Genomic DNA, 22,468 nt, shown 5'->3' with positions numbered 1-22,468 from the left:
ATCTCCCATGTGACGTTGCATCATACGTGATGGGAAGGAAATTCCTCCAGGCTCTAAATAAACCTAGTATCATTTAATTTCTAATGGGTTATTCTGAAATCCAAACAGAATACATCTTTTGTACACTTGCACAGCACAGAAGATCACTCTGGATTCCCAAGCCCTAATAGAGGCTTAGAAAAACATAAAAAAGGAAACAAGCAGCCAGGAGCAGGCTGGTGAAGAGCAGCAGGCTAAGCTGTCACGACAGAAAGCTGTGATGGTGTGGCAGCATCAGCCAGGCGTGGGATGGGGACCCTCCAGCTCAATGGGGACAACAGCTTGGGCTTCTGCCAGTTCCCTCTTTCCACAAAAATACACCTGAAGCAGGGTGGTGCCTTTCCCAGAGGATGCAAGCATCCCTGTGGTGTCCTGTCTGCCCCAGGCGGGCGAGGGGGACAGGGGTTAGCTCTGCACGGGCCGTCCCCTCGCTCCCCTTGGCTGGCAGCTGGCATCCTCCGAGGCGCTAGTTCCCCTCTTCCCATCGCCACTGCCGTGCCACCGGCTTTCCTGTACCGCCCTGGCACTTGAGGTGAGTGCTTGAAGTTTTTCTTTACTAATTACTATACTGTAACTTAAAAGGGAGCTTTCTTTTTCTTAATATGTAACAATGTCCTTTTTATTGAGCTGGAAATTCATAAATAATGCCTATGTCTTTCCTAGGAAACACTTACTTCCCTAAAGAAAAAAAAAGCACTAGCCTAACAGTCACTTCCAAAAAGGGTTTATATAATTTACTGGTATTGCAAAGAGGCAGCCTCCCTGGTCCAAGGGGGTGTGCAAGAGATACCCAACACAAAGTCAAGACAGAACAGGAAGTAAAAATTGCTGTCATCTTCTCGCTTTCAATTTTTACATTCACCTAAAGCACGTTCTGCACCAAACGTGAAAGACCTTGACTTGTTCAGCCTATGCAATGCATCTATCTGAAATACACTTACATCAGCCTTTGACTCCTCTTGTGAATGGCTTCCCCGTATCAACGAGGACAGAAAACACAGAAATACGCTGTCACTCGTAGGCAGCTGCATAATGAAGAACACAACTACAGGTGTGGAAATTTAATCAATCATCATTTAATTCTACACAGTAAAAGTCTTCTTTACATATGTATGTTCACTGACACATTTAACACACCAAAGAGAAGACTGTTGAAAAATCATGATTGTTGTCTCTCTCTCTTAAAGCAAAATATACAGAAAAATACACATCCTGCCTTTACATCCTGCCCGACATTGTCAATATCCTGCCAGTGCTATGCACTGTTTTGACAATGAGCTTCCAGCAGCCCTGCAAGCCTCATGTCCACAGGGTTCTGAGGACAGAGCTATTCTGCAAGCCTAAAACTTTGTTTAATTGCCAAACATCTCCTTAGAAGATACAAAGAAACATGACAAATATCGCAGTGTTATCACACTAAATAATAAAAAGTCCATTAATGCTTTACAAATACAGCTTTTGACAAAGACTAGGAATGATCAAATCCTCATCCTAAGAACTTCTCTCGGGTAAGTCAAAGGCCATATCCGGGTGAGCACGGACTGCTCCTCCAATTCACAGTTTGCAGGAACATGTCTCCTTAGCGTTAGTTGCTCCCCAAGAGAATCCTTAACTAATACAGAGGACAACTTTGCCCTAGCTTCCTCTTGCAACGATGACTGCTTAGCATATACTGGCTGTATGTTTGGTAATGTACAAATCACAGAATCCCTGCTGCTGAAATCTCACCAACTAAACAAGACCAGCACAGTGCAGACAGGATGCACATATATGTAAATATACTTGGTTATCAGCATGCTTCTTGGAAGCGTGTTAAATAGGATTCTTCTTTCCTAACTTTATAATCTAACAATCGGGTATCTGGTCTAAGCTCATTTTTATAATCAATATAAAATCTCGATGAATACACACACTTAAGTGTTTATAAAGTGCAGTAAAAATAAGGCAGGGTAGAAACCTGTAAATTGGAGTTATTAAGAGAAAAACACGACAAATGAAACAAAGACTTGTTTTCTTATTTTTGCTTTAAAGTGCTCCTGACTAAGAGTTAGCGCAAGCCAAAATTTTCATTATGCTCTGTGGCATAAAGCAACTTTTTCTTGAGTATTCTTTTACTGCTGTATCTGGGGAGGAATAAAATGCGGCTGCAGGTATTGGCAGAAGGATAGAGTTCATCTGGATTTTCTACTTGAGGATCTACAATAGAAAATGTAAAGCGTTCCAGTCCATAGCCAGGGATTCGATCAGATCCTGACAAAAAAGCTGAAGGAAGGGGAAAAAGAAAAACAAAAACAAGTTAGCAAATTAAATAAAAACAAGATAATGTTATCAGAGGATGAAAATCATGAGGGAAAATTGGTGTAAAAATATGGCTATTTCCATAAGCTAATTATTTTGCTTTGTTGAATTTGTACCTGAATATAATAAAGCCTCTTGCTGATTCATAATAATTATAAACCCTCTTTTACTTTTACTTATATAGGCTTTGTGGATGAGAAAGGCCAGGCTAGGTTTGACCGTCTACATTTAAAAAGGATGAGCTAGCTTCTGCAATCCTTTGAGAAAGCTAAACTGCTTACGCCAACATAGTCTGCTCACGCAAGTTGAGGCCTCTGACCAACAACTGATAACCACAAAAGTAAGGGATAAAGTAATCGCAAGGTTCAAGGTGGTCAGATGCACTCAGGCAAGCCTCAAGGGATGTGAGGAGGGTCAGAGCTGTGTCTGTGCAATTCTTTCTGTCACTTCTTTGTGGCTTTCACTAGAAAATGTGGCGGGGGGGAAATGTCAAAAAGCCGTTTGAAACTATGGTGTTTTTCATGTGCAAGCATCTAAAATGTGTGTTGTGGGGGAGAGGAAAAGGCTATGAAAAGTTTAGAATGCCTGATATAGTACCAAGAAACATTTTCTTTTTTTCTTCTGGGAGTTTGTGAAACACAGTCCAAAAATTCCTGATGGTTCGATCTAACATTCCATACTGTGTGTACGTCACATTCTGTTGAAGAGATAAAAATAAAACAGGCCAGTTAATCCTCACTATTTCCATTTTTATTTAAAGCAAAAACAGTTTATCCAATAAATTTTATAATCCTGTTCATAGCTATTCAAACCCCCTTAACCTCTGGAATCTGCTTGTTCATTTGTTTTTCAAAGATTCATATGACAATCCTTGAGCTACAACTTGATTTTTAGTCCCCTTTATTCTTGTACCTGATGTAGATTAGAAACAGACTCAAAACAACGACACAAATCAAAAAAAGAGAAAGTCCCTTGAGCTTCTGTTTTTCTGTTCATGACCTATGCACTCAACGAAAGAACAGGTCAGAAGGAGTTTATGCTCAGCAGATACAGCGGAAGTACACTGTGCTTGCATCCAATACCTTTTCCAGCAGACGCCAGTCAAATTTTGTGTGTCCCTCGAGAACAGTCTGGAGCTCCACAGGGAGAAACATCTTCCACTTTCTAGCTGGGCAGCCTCTTAAAAACCCTCGCATAAAGCCCTCAAACGGCTTCCGTATCGATTCATTGAACACGTAATTCACATACAAGTCAACAAATTCTTTCCTGCAAATATATTTTGAATCAAACAAGCAATGCAATAGCTGCTTTTTTAAAAGGAGAATTATAGAGAATTTTATTTCTTATTCCTTTATTCTGTATGACCTGCTCTACTGTCAAGACTCAGTCTTCACCGAGAGCAGTCGTCACTGCAAATTATTTATTCACTGAATAAGCTGGGAGGATCATCACAAATAAAAGAGAATGCTGGCCACCGTGGATTCATTTTGATAATACTCCTTGTACTTCATGAGAACACTCCAATGAAATCCTATCAGACACTTCACTATTAAGATGGAACCTAGCAGACCTAAATGGTGTAAATTCAGCAAAACTCCCACTGAATGCCCAAGAATTACCATGAAATCAAAATAAATATTTGCACAGCTGCTAGTCAGTACAGTTTCACTCTTCTCTCTGTGATGGGGATTTGTTTAGTGACTCTGTACTTGTACAATCAACTCAACGTAAACGCTATACTTCAAGCTTCCTAAACAGCCCTTTCATGCATCCTTATGGGTCCTCAGATCACCCGCATAACTCAGGCCACAGAATTTCTCTGTCCCCTGTGCTGAGGTTAATATTGACACAATACCTTATTGATAGATTGCTGCTTCTCTGTTATATACAAGATACATTCCATATACGTAACTAAGCAGGAAACATTTCGCTCGTAAAAAAAAACTTACAGAGGTGTACCTATAGCTGGATTTCCCAGAGACGTTGTCTGTATTTCCCTGAAAATATTGTTCAGGGGTATTTTGTATATTTGTAAGGAATTTCCCTGATAAGGCCAGGCAACTCTGTATATGCAGATGCCAGGACGCCCAAAGATCCCCTTCTTATCCACTGCTTGCACAAACTGCCAATGTCTGGCACATATGCAGCACGTACAGCAAGAACCGAAAGCATACAACCTATTGGACCAAGACCAACAGCACAATGCTGATGTTCAATATTTTCTAAGAGTATATGGGGATGGGTATAGACAGGGTATTTCATACACTCATAACAAGACAAGAGGATAAGAAAAACAAAAATAAAACTGACCTGTTATCCTTAGTGACAGGAATGTTAGCACCATTTTTTTTAAGTTCAACAGGAACCATGGAACCTCCTTCTTCCATTATCTACACAAATAAATGAAAACGTTGGATGCTATATCTATATATGACAGATATATATGTGCTACATCTATCATTCATTCTTTCTGCAGGGCCTGACATAACACTCTTGCTAGTTTGCGTTTACAGACAAGTTGTGTTGTTTGCAGTGGGACATCGTCTTGCCCGAGTACATGCGTGGCACGTCTGAATGACACAATAATGTCTTACCGTGAAGTCCATGTCCTGGCTCTCAAGGACATCATCACATTCTTCATCCAAAATTCTCTGAAGACTCCTTTCGAAAAACAAAGGGCAAAAAAAGAGAGAAGAAACATGACCATTCAATGCACTTTCAAATTCCGCTAAAAACCATCCTTTGACACGCAGTACTTAAATGCACATACATACAGGACACTTAGACTCACACAGAACCTTCGTATATGGCCCTAAACTGATCTATCCACTTATGTCCTGCTGCTGCCATGAGCTGAGGGCAAATGCCTTCACCGCGAAGGATTCCAGGCAAGTCCATCCCCACACCCTGTGAGGATAACTTCACACAAAGTTCAGTGGCAAGTGGGCTTGGACCACTGCCTTGTTCTTCCAGATATCACCTAGTGAGGAATTAAGCGTGGACCAGTGGGATGATCTGGGAGAACTGCTTTGGGGTGCAGCACCTCTCCAAGTATTGCGGCAACCTAACATTTCAGTCCACTGAGGACTCTTTTGCACCTCAACACAGTCACTGTGTTGTGAGTCCCACTGTCCCACTAAGGCTCGTGGGAAGGGGTTCTCATCTTCTCGGCTGTTTATAGGACTTGCATGGGAAGCTGGGCTTCAGGGGCCTAGAAGCTTTATGTTGGTGGCAGCAGCACCCCTCCCTGCTGTATCTGCCTGAAATCTCCTTTCCCAGCGCATGGAAACCCCGCACGCGGGTTCTCAGATTTGGCAGAACTGCAGCATATGGTAATACTCTGCTTGTGCATAACAACATCGTGGAAACTGCTAATTAGTAAATCAGAAAAAAAACCCGTTAGTAATTGGGTGCTTAGTTCTTTGAAGTCTGAACCTCAGTTCGAGAGCAACATCCATGCCCTGGACAAGGACCACCTTGGAAATCTGTGGCTTTTAGCAGCTCCACAACGGCAAACGTAGCTGCCACGGGTACCCTGAATACGGCCTGGGAGATCTCCGTGCGCACTGTCAAGCTAGGAGACCCGCCTCGGCCGTAGCTTCCCAGCAAAAGCTCGGGCCGTGCCTGGCTCGTACCGGCCTGCGGCTGGCAGCAGCTCCTCGAGGTCCTCCAGGGTGGGCGCCAGGCCCAGCAGCTTTTTGTAGAGAGCCCTGGGGAAGGGGAAGGGCGCCATGCACCCGTTATACAGGGCCATTCCGTACAGCGTCCCGATCTGGAAGAAGATCTTCTTGCAGCGCGAGGCCTGGTTGAAAACAAGCACATAAAAAAAGCCGTGACTGCCTTTTCCCGGGAGCAGGCTTCCCGCCTCCCCGGGCCGCGGGGCTGCCGCGGCGGGCCGGCCCCTTACCTGGCTGGGGAACCACAGGAGGCCGGAGGCGACGCGGCGGAAGGCCTCGGCGCTCGGCTGGCAGAGGGTCCTGGCGGCGACGCTGAAGAGCTCCTGGGACAGCCCGCCTTCGTCCACTCCTGCCTCGCCCTCGAACGACACCTGCGAGCCCCGAGACACCCATAGCGCCGGGGAGACCGGCACCGGCACCCGCGGGGGGAAGGGGGAGGGCGGAACCACTGTGCGCGCACCGCAGCGCAGCCCGGGGCGGGTTGGCGGGCGCACCGGAGGCGGTGCGGTCCGCGGCTGGCCGGGGGAGCGGCCATGCTGCGCGGCGGCGGGCGCGGCGCGGCGGCGGTGCTGCTGCTGCGGCGGGCGGCCGCGGGCGGCCGCGCAGCGAGCGGCGGCGGACAAGGCCAGGACCTGGGCCAGGGCCGGGGCTCAGCGCGGCCGCAGCCGCTGGAGCCGTCGCTGCTGCGCTTCCTGGTGTGCCCGCTCTCCAAGCGGCCGCTAAGGTGAGGGGCCGGGGCCGGGCCGGGCCGGGCCGGGCCCTCCACAGCGGGAGAGCAGCTCTCGCAGCCCGCCCTTGGCCTGCTGCCGCCCCGAGGCGAGCGAGAGGGGCTGCCAAAGGACAAACCCAGGTTATTCACCCCTCCTTTTTTTTTTTTTTTTTTTTCCCCCCTGATTTGCCTGGCCAGGTACGAAGAAGCTACCAACGAGCTCATTAACGAGGAGCTGGGCATCGCATACCCAATCATCGACGGCATCCCGAACATGATCCCAGAGGCTGCCAGGACGACTCAGAAGAAGCCCCCAGCTGAGGGCTTGAAGCAGCCCTGAGGACCCACCAGCCACAGCGGTAAACTGGGGCCGATGGCCGGAGGCGGCATGCTCCCCTCCCTGCCCACACTGACTGTACTCGTTCCCCTCCTGTCCCTGGCAGGCTTGTTTTACTCAGCCAGCATAGATGAAGCCTTCCCACAGGGCTGCACCAGCACAAACAGCTTATGTTTCTACAGTCTCCTCCTTCCTGTTACAATACCGGTTTATGTATTCTTCCACCTGTGGACCTGGATGGGGATTAAGCTTTTTAGGCATAACTAGTGCGATCCATGTGCTAACCCCTGGGCTTCTCTAAAGCAACACAGTTTATTTAATCTCATCAGGTATTGCAGTTGATTCGAGAGAGTTCCTTTCTGGCACTGGTGACTGTCGTCTTTTTTCTAGTGGTATCTAGAACAGTATAAAGTCCTCTGCAGCAGCCTATTACTTAGTTACTGCTAAGGCAGATAAAGAGGAGGAATAACAAGAAGCACTAATTCCTTGTAATGTGTTCTTTCAAGAGTGTTGTGCGTTTGTAGTGGCACTAATGAAAATCTTCTAGGTGGTGATCATTTTTACGAGGAAGAACTGTACCCTGACTGAAATAACTGATCTTAAATAATAAGCGATGACAACATGCAGCAATATTAATCTCTCTTTGAATTACGAGCTTTGGGTTTGTTTTGAACTGATGTGTTTATTGAGATGTATTTGTCTCACTGTCAGAAGAACATAAATTAGGCTGATGTTTAATAACAAAACGAGTTAAATGAAGAAATTTACTTGGATGATACCCATGTCTGTACATCCAGTAGCTGCTTGCTTGCCTTTTTTTTTATTTTTCTAAGAAAAAGATGGGGAAGCGACAGCGCTGCAGAAAAGATGTAATTGTGCATTTGGGGGTTTTGTGAGAGTGGCCTACAACATATTCCAGTGTCTGCTTAGGAGATGTATGTCCCTGTACTATTTGTTAAATGTGTCTGAGTGCCCAAGTTTGATAGCCAGGCTGGGTCACCTTCGTTCAAGAGGCATCTCCTGACAGGTTAGAGGCAAAATAACTCCAGCTGAGCCCGGGATTTGGTAGCCAAGTCGGCAGCTACAAATGCTGTATAAGTATGCAGAGTATCTTTCCCCTTAGTACTATCCTCCTCAGTAGAGAGGGAACAGAAGATGGTTCTGCTAAATACTTCAACCTTCCCTGTTTTACAGCAACACTAGAGAATGGAGTGACAGACCACTATGAGGGTGTCGTGCAAGGTTCTCAGTACTGTCTGACAAAATGTCTTAACAGGACACAGCTATGAAGGGGACAGGTCAATGCTATGATAATCTATTACAAGGGTTTCTCTTTTATGCTTTGTTACTGGGTGGTTTACATCTGCAACACAGACACATGAATGTCCTTTACCTGCTGAAAAATTCAGAAACGCAGCACCAAGTTGTAAATACTGCAGACCTCAGTGTCTCTTGGTGGGATACTAATAATGCAGTCAAATTGGTCAGGCTGCTGCTGGGCAAATAATGCGGCGATGCACGAGTATGAAAGGCAGTGCCCACAAGATGTGTATTCGAAGGCTGACTAGCTAAGTGCAGCTGTTTGTCTGGGCTCCTTGTACAATCAGTGGAGAGAGACTGGATCTAGAGGACAGTACAGAGCACAAGCCTTATTGCCTCTGTAAATAAATGCCTCTTTCAGCTGATGTACTGAGGAAGGGGGAAGGAAAGGTAGCCCTAGGAGCCACTGTGAATCTTCTCCTAAGTGTACAGGAAGGAAAAGCTTTGAGAGCTCTGGTTGGCAAGAAGGCTCACTTAGAAAGAACCAGAACTGGGTAATAGGGCACTGAGGTTGATAGTTCCTGCTGCACAGGTGTGATGCCGGACTCTGACAGCCCTTGTGTCAGTGACTGATACGGCACATGGTCCCGGAGCTGAGCTCCCTGTTCCCATGTCAGCCATCTAACGGCTTTTGCAGGACAGGGCTAGCACTGCGATACCTGAAAAAAATATGGCTGCCATAACCTTTGGGTTTGTGTGGAAACCACAGACTGAAGCCACACGGAGACAGCAGCATTATAATCAGCTTTTCATCTCTCTCGCTGGCACTATTCTTCCTTTCCCTTCAGGCAGCATCTCTGTGAGAGCAATGGCTTTTGTGGCTATGTCGCTTGCTGGCCTCTAACGCTGGCTCCCCAGCCACCAGGTTTTTCACGTACAGCAAACTAGCCTAGAGTCTTTAAAGTCTAGCAGCAATATTAATCAACTTTGCCAATTACCAGTTTCCTGAGCAATCCTATTACGTTACCCCAAAGCAACCTCACAGTAAATAGCACTGTCAACTTGCATTTAACTTACACCAACAAAGCTTGATGGCTACCTGGAATAAGAATAAGATACTACCCTCCAGGTAGTATTTATTCTACATCCCCTGTGGAACATGTTTTATAATAATTGATGAGTAGTTGTTTTGTTGTATGCTCAGTGAATACTGAATCCCTTCTACCAATACTTCAGTAACACGGAAAACCAAAGAACACTGCAGCAATATATTCAGAGCTAACAAATAATACAATTTGGTATCTTACCTTTAAGATGTTCCTGAATTGCTGGGTTGGTGCGCTATTTAAATGAGTCCATATGTCTTGCAGAAGGCACCGTCTTCTGACCGGAAAAACCCACTGTGATAAGTGTATCTGAAGATTGAAGTAACAGTGTGTTAGCAGTGTGTTTCTTTCTTCTAAATTGTAAAAAAATTGGCCACACTTACGTAATTAAAGGAGAGGGACAGAGCGGTGCATTCTGCCTCATGAACGCCAATCTTGTCTTGCATGTCAAAGATGCATGGATATTTGGTCAGCTTCCACGGGGCCATCTGAAATGACAAGGAAGAAGGAAAAAGATGTGTTGATTTTCTCTTGCAAAATCAGAGTTTGGGGGTACGTGTGCAGACTGAACTGCCAGTCTGTACCCTGGCAAACTCCTGTTATCTCTGAAACATGCCCTTGTTGTATACGTGAACACTACACCAAGAGAGGCACACTTTCTAAAAGGAGCTTCTAAGCACTTCTGTGAGTGGGAAACCCTGACAGGGAGGCACCTGAGCTGTCTGTGCAGGCAGACACTTGTGTTACAGTACCCCAAGAATAAAACAGAGGCATAGTGATTTTAATAGCATCTTCCATAATTCAGCTAAACCAAAACACATAGTAAAAATGTCCTGGATACCCAGGTTATGGTACATTGTTGTTAAAAATTGTGTGGTTTATTATCTGTAATACCAAAAGTAGATATTGGTATACAAAATAATCTAATTCAAAGTGTTAGCCTCCAGTGTGATAAGGCAACAGCTTCAGGTAATGTCCTATTTGGCTTTTGATTCTATACTGTTTCTCAAACCTCCTCCTCCGCTCTGGTTAATTGGTACAAAATTGGTACATTAGCAAACAAAAGCTTATGAAAGAATTAGGCAGTTGCCCTGTGAATTCCAGCCAAGTTGCCAGAAAACTGCATTTTTTTGCCTAAGCAAGCCCCTACTATCCACGTTTCCATTTCATGCTGCTTCCTGTGACACCAATTGCATTTGGTACCTCATTTTTACTTCTTCTTGTCATCAAGAAATGAACCATTTCACAGCTTAATTTTTATTACCACAGCTTTGTTTTTCAATGTAAGTAAACTGAAATGCTCAATAGGGTTTCTACATAAAAGTTTAAAGAGACTTCACAATATTTGTTAATTAAACATAATAAAATCCAGAGTAACAAGAAGTATAGCAACCATCCTTCATGGTGCTATTTCACACTGATCACCAGTTCAAAGCAAATAGAGCTGCTTAAGATGCTGGAGGACAGCTCTGACTCTCAGAACCAGGGGTCATCTCAGGAAGGGCACTACCGCAGCTGCTAAAATACTGGGATGGTAAATGGCTTGCATGATTTATAACAGCTGGAGGACTAGGGAAAATGCATTGTCTTTGAAATGTACTGGGCTAGAGTCTAGAGCTGACTTTCATAAATATAGACTCATTTAAATAAAACAGAAAAAAAGGTGTTTTGCACTGCTGGTAAGATTTTATACTTACTTCTACATCAAAGAACAAAAGCAGTCTGACAATCTCTTTCACTTGAGGCACATAGAAGTTGTTTTCTTGTACTCTGAAACCAGTTCTGGAGTTCACCTGCATTGATACACGCAATATGAAAAGGGGTATCAGCAGATCTAGTGAGCTATGTGTCGGTGTGGCAGGACAGGACTAAGGAGTAAGAGGGCTCCCTGCAGAAGGAGCTCTGAGACCCTGCACAGAAGTGGAAGGATAGAAGTGCTACGAGTAGCACAGCACTCAACAGTGAGAAGTCTCAGAAAGCCATGTATAAACTAGCAGGAAAGCAATTTTAATTTACAATGAAGACCCCTTAACAGGACTCCATCAGGAAAGGTATGTTTCACTTCGAGTGTCTTTCATGTTGCAGGACAGTCTGAAGTTCCCTATTCATGTTCATACTTGTCGCCTGGCAAAGATACAATTTTGGGGGGGATAGTGAACATGTAAAGTTCCAAATGATGTAACCTCTTACAGAGGAGTAGGCCTGCGGCACTTTTGAGTTTATCTGGATAGATACAGATCCAAGAGTCTAAACGTCAAGGCCCAAATCTGTATTCTCAGCCAAAAGGATACTTCAATTCTGAACAAAATTTAACAACTTTCCCTGATTCATACTAAGTGCATGCTTGGGCTCTTGACTTTCCTAAACTTTGAACATCTCAGCAGGAGAAAGGATGGTTGTCAAGAAGAATACAGTTACTGCCCCCTTTCTTCCCTTTGTTCATATGCAGCTAAAGATGCTCTAATTCTATTGTGTCAGAAAATTTCTCAGGTAACAGGCTCTTAAAGCATCATGCAGTGTTACTGTAGCAGCCGTGATGTGCCAAGCAGGTGGGTTGTCTTTTAAATGCTGTGAGCAGTTACGCGCGTGAGGGATCTCGCCAGCAGAAAGGGGAATGGGCATGCTACGTAATGGACAGCACATCCATAGCTCTGTACGCATCAATGCATGCACTCCTCGCACCACTGAAAGGATCCCTCCCCCTGCCAGGGGCTGTAACATGCCCCAGCTCTTCATTTCTGTAGAGGGTCAGCCAGGCACAAGTCAAGAGCAGGATTCCTTCAAAGCTATGCTGGTGTAGAGCCAAAGAGATTCCTGGAGCAATATCAAATGACAAGGCCCCATGTTCCCTTGTAAGAAGGAAACCCAGAGAATTCAACAAATAAAAAGGGTTAAAATACTCTAATTCGTACTGATATATATTCCTATCTAATCAGGCTCCAAACACTTTCTCACCTGGTAAAGAATCTGCAGTATTTGCAGAGGCTCTGTTTCATGTGGGTGCAGGTTGTAGGGGTTTCTTTGCTTATAGCTGACTTCCATGATAAATTGAGACAGGCTTTTCTGGGAAACCGTCTTATACAGAACGACCAGCTCTTTGAAAAAGGATGTTTCTAGATTTGACCACAGGCATTCTGTAGAAAACAGCTGGTGAAATATCTGTCACAGGTAACATGCAAATAACTGCAATTTCTGGATGAAGCTGCATTTTCTCTTTTTATCAAATGAACTAAACCAAAAAAATGCTTAATTTTGCACTACAAAAATTAGTAAACCTCAGAATGAGAGGGTTTTTTTTTTCCTGTGTCTTGCTGTGTAGTCCCCATGTTTCTACTTCTACCGAAAGCATTTATTCCAGGCTGAACTCTGGAACAAATTATATCAGCGATACTAACTCTTGCTCCACAGCCGAAAATGACCAAGCATTTAAATCATTCAGTTCTATCATCATAAAACCCTACCAAGAATTTGCAGGTCCTTTGGCTGGAGCTTCGTGATGGCTTGTGCTAGCAGCCTGAGAGAATGGAAAGAGCTGCTGTCATATCCCTGCAGAAGGAAAGGCAAGATCAAGTAGACTCTGAAATTTTCAGGTGAGATGGGAGAGGAAGACAATGACGGCAGTAACTTCTGAATCTCCTTTTGCACCTTCAGAGGGAAAAAAAAAAGAGACAGGGGTTAAAAATGCAATTATGTTTTGCCAAAATCATCTATGAATTAGGTTGGCACAGAATTCCCAAGTTTCACGCACAAATCCAGAGGTCCTCGGTATCTATGTAGTGAGAGTCCTTACCTCCTGGAAGACTTGTGGCTTCTTGCTGATTTTCTTATAAAAACGTTGCACTTCTGACATGTCTACACCTGAGAATTCTTTGGAAGTTTTGAAATGTTTGTCTCTATCACAAAGAAAAAAGAACACCAAATGATGTGAGGAACTGTTTTTTGTTACTGCCCGAATAGTGAAGCGTCCTAACATCAGAAAATACTGGGAAAGTTCAGCCCCAGCTCCAGGGGGTATAACTTCATCTGTCCTAAGAAGATATTCTCACTGTGGTGTGACCTGATTAATATTCTGTCCTTCCTGTCTTGTGTAGCTGTGCACTGTTAATGGTAGGCTTCCTGTATTTCAACCTAAAACAACTTGCACTTCAGTGCTGGGAGGAGCTATTATGGATCCTTTGGGAGCTGTAATATTGCCTAAAGGGCTTATCATAGAATCATAGGATCATTTAGATTGGAAAAGACCTTTAAGATCATCAAGTCCAACCATAAACCTAACACTGCCAAGTCCACCACTAAACCAGGTCCCTAAGTGCCATGTCTACACGCCTTCTAAATACCTCCAGGGATGGTGACTCAACCCTTATCATCATCTGTCAAATGTCACTATGGGATAATCTGCTAGAATGTGAGCTTCTATAGCAAATTTCAATAGGACTGGGGGGATAAAAAACTTAATTTTAGCATGGGCTTTGAAAAATACAGACTTGCTTCTTGCAAATTCAGATACAACTAATCTCTACGTACGTGGCCTAAAATAACACTTTCTGGTCAGTTTACATGCAGCCCATATATTCTGTTACGTCTAAGTCAGCGCATGCTACCTTTTCTCCAGGAAGCTTCCGTTGATGCAAGCCTCAGATGAAAAGATCAGTCTGATATTCCTGATAGTAAAAAACAAACCAAAGTCAATCCTTTCAACATGAGTAGCAACTTCAAGTTTTTAATTCTGAAAGGGCAAAAAACGTGTGTATGAGTGTGTCTGCACCTGACCACATAAAACTTTTCTTAGCACCACTTTATTGGCAGCGTTGCAGAAGACGTATTCGAGGAGTTAGTGATCTTCAGCAAGCCACCTCTGCTCTCCTGGGCCTTGTAAGGGAACCTGCTCAAGCGCTCCACGCCAGCCCGTGTTGCATGCTGGGGGGTGTTATGATGGAGATATCTTCTCCTGACAGGTTGGGACGTTATCTGGTTTTGTTTGTTATGCAAAATAAAAGGCACTGTGTCATGGGAGGGAGGAGGAACCCCTCTGCAGACCGGATCTTCGTAGCGCTGAGAGAAAATCCATCAGGGTATCCATTTGCTGCTGCACGAAAGCTGGGTTCCCAGCATCTGAAGGGACGTTAGACTTACTCACTACCTGTATTCCTGGTTCTGTTCTTAATAAAGCAGCTATTTTATCAAGCGATTTGCTGTCAGGCCCTTCCTATTGAGATCTGGAAAGAACCCTCTCTCACCCTCTCAACAACCACTTTCCATATGATCCAAACCGTACTAAAAGTGGTCAGGGAAACATATAGATCCAAATTAGCCAAGATTTTTAAATGCTCAAAATCAGCAGTTGGAGTCAGACTTGCCCAAAGAAAATAACCTCCCACATAAGATCTGAAAAAAGACTACTTAATCATAATTCTCAGCCATACTGTAAGGCTTCCCACAGTAGTATATACTTACTGCTTTTGAAAATGGGTCACTAAAGAAGGGATCACTAGTTTTTAAATCCTGACACACACAAACATTCCAGTTTGGGTACTCTGGATTATGATTTTTGCACAAGGCCTGGGTCTGCAGACCAAATCTTTCACTGATTTCACTTGTCGGCTCTTCATCATCTTAACAACCATTCTGTGCAAGGAGGACAGGCTTCTGAAGCCAGGCAGTACGTCTGCTCTGTTCCTGCAAAAGGGTTATCGAAGGGCTGTTGCTCATCAACATTTCTTTTTCCTGTGCAAAAACTAGGTAAGAAGTGCTGGTACAAGATTCTGTCTCGGCTAAATTCTTGAATATCAGTTCCTAAAGTAGTCTCTCCAAAGAAAAATAATTTTTAGAGAAAATCATGTATCAGGGAAAAAAAAAAACCCAGCAGGTTTCTGACTTACTTTTTTATACTCTCCCAGTGTTGTGAACCGGAATTAGAAATCCATGCATCCACTTCTTTATCCTTTAGAGTGGCAATTCCATTCAAATAGGAATTCTGTGTGAAATGCATGAAAATGTTGACAAGATTACAGGTCTAGCAGATAGGATTCTTTTTTTCAAGCCAATCATTACAAGAAGATTTCAGCCTAAGTATGAACAAATGAATGGTCATCCAGCATGATCCAGATGCATTAACCACAGAACAGACATATAATTGCAATACAAGTTAGTTTCTGGGTAAGCATGGAAAGAACTGCAAGAGACGTATATGAACTTGGAGCGCTAAAAGCAGGATGGAAAATCCAAATGTTTCCAGCAGTACTGTGAACAACGGTAAAATTAGAAGCCATGATCAAATATGCACATACCTTGTTCTTGCAAAGGACAATACTTCGGTTTCCTCCTGCAATAATTTCAATCACCTTTTGTGATGTGTTGTTTTCTGTGAAAGAATAAAAAGATTTTCAAAGGAAGATTTGAAAAGACAGTCATTATCTTCAGAAAATTCAGTGCACAGATGTGGAACAGTAAAAAAACCCCTCAGATAGTAGCTGTCTGTCTAAAAGTTGATTCTATGTGGCCATTACCCATGATGGTAAATCAAGCAAATGGAATTATCCATTGTAGAATCTGTTGGGATGACCAAGCAAGCATGAGACATAATGTTAGCCTCTCAGTGTAAACATGAAATCAAGAAAGCAAACATCTCCCTTGAAGAAACAAACAGAGATTGTACACATCTGCAACGGTCATTACCCTGACAGGATTTTCCAGTATTCACTGGTGAATTGATGGGAAGTGGTATCAACTGATTAGGCTTTCTCTCATCTCCCAGCCGTCCTTCTTTACCAGAACCAAACGAATAGACTTTGTCCAAGGAGGGGACATAGACCAGGGTGTGCTGTCTGTTCAGAAAAAGAAAAATGGTCATAATAAGCTAATACCACTGGGCTAGTCAGAATAAAATTTAGAGATACGTTTTCAGAGTGGATAGCTGAAGCTTGTCGTTAAAAGTCCTGACAGTCCAGCTACAGAATCCCTTTAACCAAAGTCTTAGGACCCTTCCTTGCATAAACATTCAGCAATAAAGGAACGTATGGACTCAAATTTCCTATACTATCCTCTAGTGTTTGTGATTTACCCTGGGTCCACATACAAAAATAAAAGTGTTATGCCTTGCTAGCTTCATGCCCTTCCATTTTTAAAAGCGCAACTTCTATGCTGCTGAGCCTGATACAAAGCCCAGGAAAGTCGACAGGAGACTTTTTCTGGCCCAGTTCCAGAAAGACAGAATGAAGTTGGGTAACTATCACCGCTCTTCGCTTCTTTCTAAGGACCCACCAGTTTGTCAAAGTGGACGGGAATTCAGTGACTTTCCCGACGCAGGCTTTTGACAGTCTTTTGCCCTTTGGAACGCAGTACACCCTTCGTTTCTTAAAAGAGCAAGAAAACACAGGCTTCTGGTGTTTTTTGCAGCCCTCTGCCTCTGCTCGGCATGGGCTGAGGGTTCTGCTTTCACTGGGGCTGTGGCAGGAGGGTGGCTTACACTTGAAGAGTGGACGATATTCTGACAGTGCTGACTTACTGGGATACAGGGATGTGAACATCTTGGTGACTCCCCTCCCTACTGTTCTTCAGTGATTCCCCTAAGACCTTGACCTTAGAAGGCATGTTATTGGTACTTTCCCACCTGCCGCAGGCAACCTGCGAAACTCTTGCTCCCCACAGCTCGGCCACCACACGAGGCATGAGTTCATTCCGGGTGGAGTTGTGACCAAGCTGGCCAGCCCCTCCTGCTCCAAAGGTGCACACCAACCCCTCCTTGAAGATGAAGAAACAAACAACAGGATCACTGCATTATTAATGGCATTCAAACAGTCACCACCGAGAGTGAGAGCCAGCAAGACACAATATCTTATATGGGACTTGATTCAAAACATCCCTGATTCAAACACAGGTAGAGTTCACTTCGCATCAAGCCTAATCTTACACTGTCTAATGTCCAAAGCATTTGACTCCTGAGAAAAGCAATTTAACTCCTGAGAATAACTCCCTGTTGCTTAAGAATTTTACTTGTATGAGTAAACCCTAATGATTAGCTATCGTTCACATTTTCTGAAGTCCCCAATATGCTATAAAAAAGAAATATTTTCAAAAAGTACTGAGAGTTGAACAGCACCTCTTTGCCCCAGGATTCCCATTCACCATCTCCCTGCAAAAGTTTGCATGCAGGTGACAGGAATCTGAGAAAACGCCAGTTTTCCCAATAGCTTAGTTAGCATCCCTTGGGGATCGTCTTCAGATTCAGATGGAAGCAGGCATTGCCATCCCTATTTCTCCATGCTGACTTTTAGCAGTGTATCTTTTTCTCCCAGGGTGAGGTCTCAGATGCTGACTTTCTGTTTCAGACTCACCTTGGAGAGAACTGCAGTGTGATCTGCCCCACAGGACATAAATACAGTCTTCCAGTGCTCTAACGCTCCAACGTACGATGGGCAGTCCCTGTCTGGAAAGAAGATAGCACTGCTAGAGTGAATGAGTACTGGGGGGGTCTCACACAAAGAAAGATTTAGAAAATGGGGGATTTTAGCACTTTTCAGTCCTCTCTTATAGCAATTCATGTATTTACTTGGTTTTGAGTTGTTTTCTACCCTCCACTATAACATACACTTTCTCATGATGTTCTGTCTTTTTCATGGTATTTTCTTTTCATTTACATTCGATCTGAAACGAAACGCAGTGCTTTCACATCTGCTTGCCAAAAGGTACTTGGCTTCAAAATATGTGACTCTCAAGGGTGTGGACTCATTCAGATCCCGCTGATTTCAGGTTCTGTCTGGCTAGGGCAACTCTGCTCAAGCCTTCTAGGTTTGAAGACAATGGGTGATTTTAATTCTTCTCTCACCTTGTGTTTACAGAGAATTAAAGAAGTCAAAGAGGTATAAAATTAATTTCCTTCATGGAAGACTGCCTGGAGAAAGAATGGGAGTGGAAAGAGACCTCTGAGACATACGGTTTTAAGAGCCCACGCTATCCGGTTGGCCACATACCATGATTGGAAGTTCTCTGTAGAAATACAACCCCTAAACCCCTTATCCCTGCATGCCTTTCCTGGTCAGGAAACAAAGAACTTACCCAGATATACTTTCTTCAAAGACTTTACTGTCCACTGCTGCTCCAAAGGGGCTTGACAGTCCTGAGGAGCTAATCCTGTGTCTGCAGTAAGCTCATTGACCAGGAAAACACCTTCCTACTGCTGTCCTTCCTTACCTTCTGTGTCTCCGAGTCCCAGCTGTCCAAAATCATTCTTTCCCCAGGAGTACACAGCTCCAGAGAGTGACACGGCTGTGCTGTGAGCTCCTCCAGCAGCAATTTGAGCGAGTGAGATGCCCTTTAGTCTTTCCACCAGCTGTGGTTGGGGGACGAGTGTGGTTTGGCTCCCCACTCCAAGCTGTCCATGGGCATTCTGGCCCCAGGTGAAGAGCTCACCTCCTTCACACACAGAACAAAAGAAAACAGCTCAGCCTCACTGCTTTCCTCGAGTCTTTGCACTTTGGGAGTGGGAGCGAAAATCAGTGCTGTTTTCAGGGATCTAGCTGCAAGGTGAGACCAGCAGCAGCAACCAAATCTCCCTGTTTGCTTCTGACCCCTTCGGGGCAGTCACATGCTGCCCATTTGACTCAGCACAGCAAGAATAAAGGCAGGGTGTTTCCACCTCTAAAGCCATACTCCAAGAAGTTCCCAACCAGAGAGGTGCTCCAACTTAAGAATGATCTGGTCTGGTGACTGCAGAGTGGGGCAGCCACGTCTGCTCTCCACAACACACCTTTGTGGAGGGATAGTGCTCAGGAACTGGAGAGAGACAGAGCTGCAGGTCCCTGGGTGCTGTGAGGAAAGGGCAGCGCTAATAGCCAGTGCACTTTGTGTCCCCCACCCATCGCTCACTACTCTCTAATGGTGTCACCAACTACTGGAAGGAGTTCAAACGCTCCCTTCCGAGAGCAAGCCTGCCATAATGTGACTCCCGTTTAGAAGAGAAGTGTGCTTGAAAGAAGCTACCTCTGGACAGTGCCATGGCGTGCTGGTCCCCACATGCTATTTGAACAATATCTTGGTTTCCTAGTTCTTTCACCAGCCTACAAAAATAAGGAAAAAAACCCAAACAAGTCAAAATAGATAGATGCTGTGCCATGAGACAAAGTAAAAGAAGAAGATCCTCTGCTCACCAAGTCCTAGCATGTTTAGCGGGAATTACATGGAAAAATATAGGTCACCTGTAAGTTGATTCGCCCTGCTGTTATGCTAGCCTACTGCAGCTGCACTAACTGATTTGATAGTGGTTTGCACCATGGGAAGCTGGAAGAGAATCGGGCTCAGCCCTGGGCAAGTTAACAGAAAATCCCACAGCAAACTGCTGTGCCATTTTTAGGTGACAGTTACCCTCACAGCTTAGTCAGAAGGTGGCAAGGTTCAGATGTGCTTGAGTCTTTCACCCGCAGCTTTCCCAAGCCACGTGTGGTTTGCAAGTCATCTGCGTTACTCTGGTATATGCTACCGATCCTTACTAAGTTTGAGAGAAAGCTGTCTCATGTGCATCTTAAGCAGCTCAGATCTTGGTATTATCCTCAAAATCAGTGCTCTTCTTGCTGGGTAACAAAAGAAGATAAAGGTTTGGGTACTAGGAATGAATGTGTTCCAGTTCCCTCTCTACAACAGGAACATGCCAGTCTCTTGGATGTTACTTTTAGGACAAGTGGGCCACCTTCTCTGACCGTTACCATCCATACCTCCATGCCGTGAAAGCTTCTTACCTTGTCTTAGAGCAGTCAGCTGAAGCTGTAGCCCACTGTTCAGAAAGCTTTCCATCAGAGGAGAGAATGAGCATATGTGTTGCATCATGGTTTGAACATTGCACCTCCTCATTCTTCTGCGACTGCGTGAGTTCTGCAGAATAAATATGGACAGGCATGATGGTCACGCTAAGGCAGCAGACATCTTAACCACCTTGGCCCCCTCCCCAAGACCTCTGTGTGCTACTGCGTTCACCAAGAGCTTCTGGTCCTCAGGAAGAAGTGAGACAAGCGTGTGTGACTTATTTTCTCAGGCCCCTTGGGGTTTCAGTGTCCTCCCCGCTGCTTGGTTTCATGCCAGACAACTCTCCTGCCTGGCTACCGCTAAAAGATATTTCTCCATCTCTTAGGCTGCTGTGCCACCAGCTCCCAAGATGATCAGCAAAACGTCAGCAGAAGCACATTCTGTTACTTCCACACAGCTGTGGAGAGTGTCCTGGGGAGATAAAGCACTTCTTGAGACATATGACCACCCCAGATATGTCACAGCCTTGGGGATGGGATGCCTTGAAGTCAGATGTTTCACAAGACACTGGAGAAGCAATGACGGAAAATTCACGTTGCCCGTTTCCAGCAGAAGGAAGTCCCTTCTTGTCTGCAGGTGCTTTCCTGACCCCCAGGCACCAGATTCACCCAGTTACTCTTATGTGGCCCTACTGCAGCACAAGCATCTGAGAGCCAGGATGCCCAAGCGCAAAAGGCAGTCACCAGCAAAGCCTTCCCTGATTCACCTAACACCTCTGGAGACTCACTGCCCACCCTTCTCACACCTCCCCAGCTTAATCACAACATGTAACCAGAGAGGAAAATTCACGTCTCTTCCCCGGCACGGTCTGCCTCCTTCCAGGCTCCTCCGATTGCTGCGCACTGGGACATGTTTAAGCACCTCATGCAGCGGCTCGCTCTCCCCGAGAGGCAGCACAGCAAATTATTGCAACTTTAGCGGTTTCACCTCCACGGACCCGTCCTCGCCCACGCACGGACGCGTCCCGGAGGGTCTCACCGCCGAGCGCGACGCGCACGGCTCCGGCGGCGGGTCCGCCCTCGGTCAGGAGGCTCCCACCCCCGGCAGGGCCGGGGGCTGGCCGCCCCCGCCGCCCTCCCGACCGCTCCGCCGCGCCGCTCCCGCCGGTCGGTACCTCCCGTACCCCGCGGCCGCCGCGGGTGGCCGCTCCCCCGGCCCTGCCGCCGCCGCCGCTGCCGCCGCCGCCGCTGCCGTCCCGCCGCCATCCCCCGCTCGCCGGCCGCTCGACAGCTCGGCGGCGCCGGGAGCGGTACCGGGAACGTCCCGCCCCGGCGGGGAAACAGGAACCGAAACTCAGCGGGTGCCGCGGCAGCGGGGGCAGGAGCGGGTGCGGCCGGTTCCCGGCGTCCCCGGCATCTGAAGGTCCGGAGCTGGCGAACTCTGACCCTTGCGCTGAAAACGTGTCAGCTGCTGGGCTTTGGTGAACCCCCGGCTGCCTTCAGTCTGCGGGAGGCGGCTGCTGCTCGGGGTGGGAGGAGAGGGGAACCCAGAAAGCGGGTGGAAGGATGCTGAGGTTCTCCATGTGGAAAAGGCACCCGTTTGACTTCATTATTCACCTCGGAGAGTGACCCGCCTGTGTCCATCCTTTATGGGTTTCTATAAGCTCAGAGACCTACTCTGCTGTTCCCCGTATCCTGCTGCTGCTGCCCGTATCCTGAGTAAGAGCCTGCGCAAGTTCAGCTACTTGGCTGCGTGAAGTCAAGCAGCAAGTGAAGTGCCCGGTTTAGAAATACATCAACATCTAAAACCCATCTGCTTCCATTCTCACGTAGTGTCTCCTATGGTTTGCTAAATCTCGCCCTGCCTTCAAAGACCCTGGAAGCTTCCCCGCCGAGAAAGGCCACCCAGCCTGCCCCACCGCCCACACCTTCTCACTGGAGTGATGCATGCAGGGCCATCTTGATGATGAAATAAGGGATACCCATGTGAATGATGAAATGGACCAAAACACATAAGAGCATTTTTGTTGTATTCCTAATAGCTTCCACCGATGAATTAAATTCAATCTGCTTAAGAAAATTTTATGCTGCTGAATACTAAGCACAGACTTCGGTGGGGCACTCTACAAAAGTCCCAAGAGCACAACATGAATCTACAGATTTATCCTGGCATTCACTGAAATGCAGTGGAAAATTCATTACTGAGACACCAGAAGCATTTAATACAATATATTTGAAAGCAGCAGCCTGTGGCACACAAAAAGGCACACAGAGGCCCCTGGGGTGAAGAAAAAAGTATGTGGAGGAGC

At 45.6% G+C, this 22,468-nt stretch overlaps 3 protein-coding genes across 3 annotated transcripts; 2 read left to right on the top strand and 1 right to left on the bottom strand.

Annotated features, from left to right (window-relative positions):
• Window positions 1-1,095: 1,095 nt before the first annotated feature.
• Window positions 1,096-21,425, bottom strand: LOC143159610 (E3 ISG15--protein ligase HERC5-like). The gene is made up of 23 exons (XM_076336738.1): window positions 21,335-21,425; window positions 20,157-20,289; window positions 19,405-19,481; window positions 18,616-18,837; window positions 17,760-17,851; window positions 17,036-17,166; window positions 16,102-16,250; window positions 15,714-15,787; window positions 15,306-15,400; window positions 14,028-14,087; window positions 13,217-13,319; window positions 12,888-13,071; window positions 12,382-12,560; window positions 11,124-11,219; window positions 9,801-9,914; window positions 9,628-9,735; window positions 6,245-6,385; window positions 5,973-6,139; window positions 4,932-4,998; window positions 4,648-4,727; window positions 3,420-3,603; window positions 2,935-3,034; window positions 1,096-2,301 (listed from the first exon to the last, which is right to left on the bottom strand). Exons 1-23 carry the CDS (start codon window positions 21,423-21,425, stop codon window positions 2,087-2,089), a joined length of 2,862 nt encoding a protein of 953 aa, XP_076192853.1. The 3' UTR covers window positions 1,096-2,086.
• On the top strand, window positions 6,548-7,063 carry PYURF (PIGY upstream open reading frame). Its single transcript, XM_076336735.1, has 2 exons — window positions 6,548-6,738; window positions 6,922-7,063. Exons 1-2 carry the CDS (start codon window positions 6,548-6,550, stop codon window positions 7,061-7,063), a joined length of 333 nt encoding a protein of 110 aa, XP_076192850.1.
• On the top strand, window positions 7,019-14,614 carry PIGY (phosphatidylinositol glycan anchor biosynthesis class Y). The gene has a single exon (XM_076336737.1). The coding sequence runs from the start codon at window positions 7,097-7,099 to the stop codon at window positions 7,325-7,327; it is 231 nt and encodes a 76-aa protein (XP_076192852.1). The 5' UTR covers window positions 7,019-7,096; the 3' UTR covers window positions 7,328-14,614.
• Window positions 21,426-22,468: the final 1,043 nt, after the last annotated feature.

The sequence above is a fragment of the Aptenodytes patagonicus genome, chromosome 4 (assembly GCF_965638725.1).
Source record: "Aptenodytes patagonicus chromosome 4, bAptPat1.pri.cur, whole genome shotgun sequence".
NCBI lineage: Eukaryota > Metazoa > Chordata > Aves > Sphenisciformes > Spheniscidae > Aptenodytes > Aptenodytes patagonicus.
This window is presented reverse-complemented; position numbering and strand designations above follow the sequence as displayed.

Coding starts and splice junctions, on each gene's coding strand:
- PYURF (XM_076336735.1), top strand. CDS start 6,548: ATGCTGCGCGGCGGCGGGCGCGGCGCGGCGGCGGTGCTGCTGCTGCGG. Junction 6,739..6,921: donor CTCTCCAAGCGGCCGCTAAG/GTGAGGGGCCGG, acceptor TTGCCTGGCCAG/GTACGAAGAAGCTACCAACG.
- PIGY (XM_076336737.1), top strand. CDS start 7,097: ATGGCCGGAGGCGGCATGCTCCCCTCCCTGCCCACACTGACTGTACTC.
- LOC143159610 (XM_076336738.1), bottom strand. CDS start 21,425: ATGGCGGCGGGACGGCAGCGGCGGCGGCGGCAGCGGCGGCGGCGGCAG. Junction 15,401..15,713: donor TTGTCCTTTGCAAGAACAAG/GTATGTGCATAT, acceptor CATTTCACACAG/AATTCCTATTTGAATGGAAT. Junction 9,736..9,800: donor CCTTTAATTACGTAAGTGTG/GCCAATTTTTTT, acceptor TTCAATCTTCAG/ATACACTTATCACAGTGGGT.